This window comes from Echinops telfairi, unplaced genomic scaffold (assembly GCF_000313985.2).
Source record: "Echinops telfairi isolate 266 unplaced genomic scaffold, ASM31398v2 ScPeMD7_655;HRSCAF=1070, whole genome shotgun sequence".
In the NCBI taxonomy this organism is placed as follows: domain Eukaryota; kingdom Metazoa; phylum Chordata; class Mammalia; order Afrosoricida; family Tenrecidae; genus Echinops; species Echinops telfairi.
Window position 1 is genome coordinate 21722748 of NW_022104553.1, and position 1149 is coordinate 21723896.

Here is a 1149-nt window from a genome sequence, read left to right on the forward strand (position 1 = left end):
CGACCCTTTCACAGGGGTCGCCCGATTCAGGACAGTAGCAAAATAACAGTGATACGTAGCCGCGAAAATAATGTTATGGTGGGGGGGGGGGCGGTCTCCATCACAAGAAGAACTGTATGAAAGGGTGGTGGCATTAGGAAGGTGGAGTGGTTCTACTCTGTCCCGCTCGAGTCAGGATGGCAGCAGGCTGAGTTTTATTTCACGTACTTCTCTGAGCCAACCTGGGTCTACACTTATGACTCGTCTCAGTTAGGACCCACAGACTCAGTTCTGCATCCTAGCGACCCCCCCATCAAACAGAAGGAAAGAAAGCTGCCTGTCGTGCGCCATCCTCACCATCAGCATTACATCTGAGGCCACGGTGCAGCCAGGAGGCCTGGTGGTATAGCAGGTTGCATTGGCTGCTAAGCACAAGGTCGGCAGTTCAAAACCACCAGCCGCTCCGTGGAACAAAGGCGAGGCTGTCTACTCTCTCGGAGAGAGTGACAGACTCTGAAACTCACAGGGTCAGTCCTACCCTGTCCTCTAGGGTGGGTCTGAGTGGGCATCAACTCAGTGGCAGTGAGTATAAGGCAGACACACCTTTCCAATGGATCAAAGACCTGACAACCACCGAGCAAGAAGGGCCAGGAAGCAGTGGATGTCCTTTGGGCCTGAGGTTCCTGCGCTGAGAACCTCCTAGACCCAGGGGATGAGTGTGGGCGTTCTGAGGAGATTGTTACAGCCACCGTGTCATTCCATCTCCTTTTTCTGCTGCCCCTCCCCTTCACCAAGCATGATGTCCTTCTCTGAGGACCAGTCCCTTCCGATGACAAGTCCAAAGACACATGCACACGTCCACGGACACACACGCACACACAGAGTCACATCTTGGGAGTCCCTGCTGTCCCCCAGTGCTCGGGAGCACTCACCTTGAGAGAAGGGATGTCCTCTGCCCGGATGACAAACTCGTCGCGCTCCCGGAAGATGCCTTCCCCGCCACTCTCACCCGCCTCCTCGTCCGTCTCGCCGCACACGGCTGCCGTCTCCTGCTTCTTGGCCAGGTGCAGGGGACGGGCGTCGGGTGGCTCGGGCTCCTCCGGGGATGGGGCCGTGGTGGCCCCAGCGGCAGTGGGTTCCTCTGGAGGGGCAGCAGCTGGCGCTGGTGGT

General features: G+C 57.8%; 1 protein-coding gene across 1 annotated transcript in view; it reads right to left on the reverse strand.

The window, feature by feature from the left end:
• Window positions 1–1149, reverse strand: part of PRR12 (proline rich 12) — a 45055-nt gene that overhangs the window by 34818 nt on the left and 9088 nt on the right. Inside the window, exon 7 of the mRNA XM_045292632.1 lies at window positions 912–1149. This exon is cut by the window's right edge and continues 60 nt beyond it. Coding sequence (XP_045148567.1) covers window positions 912–1149 — 238 coding nt within the window. The remainder of the gene's footprint in view (window positions 1–911) is intronic.